The sequence below is a fragment of the Mauremys reevesii genome, linkage group 10, assembly GCF_016161935.1.
Source record: "Mauremys reevesii isolate NIE-2019 linkage group 10, ASM1616193v1, whole genome shotgun sequence".
NCBI lineage: Eukaryota > Metazoa > Chordata > Testudines > Geoemydidae > Mauremys > Mauremys reevesii.
In genome coordinates, this window is record NC_052632.1 from 33,874,466 (window position 1) to 33,875,830 (window position 1,365).

At 42.1% G+C, this 1,365-nt stretch overlaps 1 protein-coding gene across 14 annotated transcripts in view; it reads right to left on the bottom strand.

The window, feature by feature from the left end:
• ACSBG1 (acyl-CoA synthetase bubblegum family member 1) overlaps positions 1-1,365 on the bottom strand; it is a 107,730-nt gene that overhangs the window by 103,075 nt on the left and 3,290 nt on the right. For all 14 annotated transcript variants that reach the window (XM_039491108.1, XM_039491115.1, XM_039491109.1 and 11 more), the window contains exon 2: positions 987-1,096. Coding sequence is in view for 4 of the 14 variants with exons in the window: in XM_039491104.1 (XP_039347038.1) it covers positions 987-1,005 (19 nt within the window). In the remaining 10 variants the exon portion in view is untranslated. The remainder of the gene's footprint in view (positions 1-986; positions 1,097-1,365) is intronic.

A 1,365-nucleotide genomic window follows, 5' to 3' on the forward strand; every position in this document is an offset into this window, starting at 1 on the left:
AAACCATAGATAATATTTATGAATAATAGTTAGTTTGTACAGCATTTATGAGTAGTTTGTTGTGAGTTTTCGATATTCAAAAGTCAAGCTGTATTGGTTAATTTCAATTGGGCACACAGGGCATGTGGTATTGTTCTATTTCCTGGTTGGTTGAGTGTAACTCCTAGAAGGAAGTTTTTGGTGTATGAATACTCATGTTTACAAATTTCCATGGGTATTCTCTTGAACAGTGCTGTTTCCACAAACATCCCTGCTATAAAACTCACAATCCTGAAGTTTTGAAGAATTGGGGAAGACTGATTTTTCAAATATTTTAAAGTACATTCATTGAAGACTATACATTCTGCTCTACATCATCGACTTCAGTATAGGCCCTCTGAATTTACAACAGTGTAATAGAGCAGAATTTGGCATAAGAACCTGATTTGCTGAGGTCCTGAGACTGCATGGCCCCACCAGTGAATGCTCCCTGGTTCAGAATAACCCCAAACAGCTTTGTGCCACTCCCAAAGAAGCCCCTGGCACAAGGGACATTTCAGGGCAAACAGATCAGGTTGAGGTTGATCAGAGTAGGAGGTGGAGGAGGGTGTTTCAGCAGGAGTCGCAGCCCAGACAATCCTGCACCCTGGCTATTTCACAGCTACTCCAAAACCAGGGCTTGGTTTAGCAAATGCTAGGGATTGAACTAGCCCCCAGCAGCCCTAGAATTAGGAAAGTATAAGTCACTTCCCATCCCCCTCTGCACAACCACAGGGATGAATTTAGCACTAGATGTCTTGCCTTTTATCATGATACATTGGGATTATTATCAGGAGAATATTTTATTAGACATTCCAGGTGCTTTGTGCAACCATTAACTTCATCTTTATTTTTATTATTTTGTTCCTGGATCAAAATTCTGTCTTGTGCACTCTTTTTTTAAAACTTGTGTTTTTAAGGGGTAGCTCCCTCTCATCCCCACCCATCTCTCCTTTTTGCTTGCTCACCTCTTCTTTTTCCATCCATCACTGTTCTAGGCACGGTTCACTGTTGAATGGTGGAACTTTGGAATTAGACATAGTTCTTCCTCTTCAGGGTTCCTTCTTCTGCAGCTAACCTATAAATAGTGCAGCTCATCATTCAGTGTTGGGCTTTACAAGTGAGAAGTGTGTGATCCAGTTTTCAGGGATGGATGCCAGAAGAAAGTGAGTCGCAAAACAGATCACAAAACTGAGGCACAGAAGAGTGGTGGAAATGAGAGTGATGTCAGAGGGGAGGTGATGAAGTGGACATAGGTGAGATAGTGAGGTTAGAGGTGGATAGACAATGCAGTGGTTGGAAGTGGGATAGTGACAGAAGTGGGGTATTGATGTGGCAGGTGGGAGA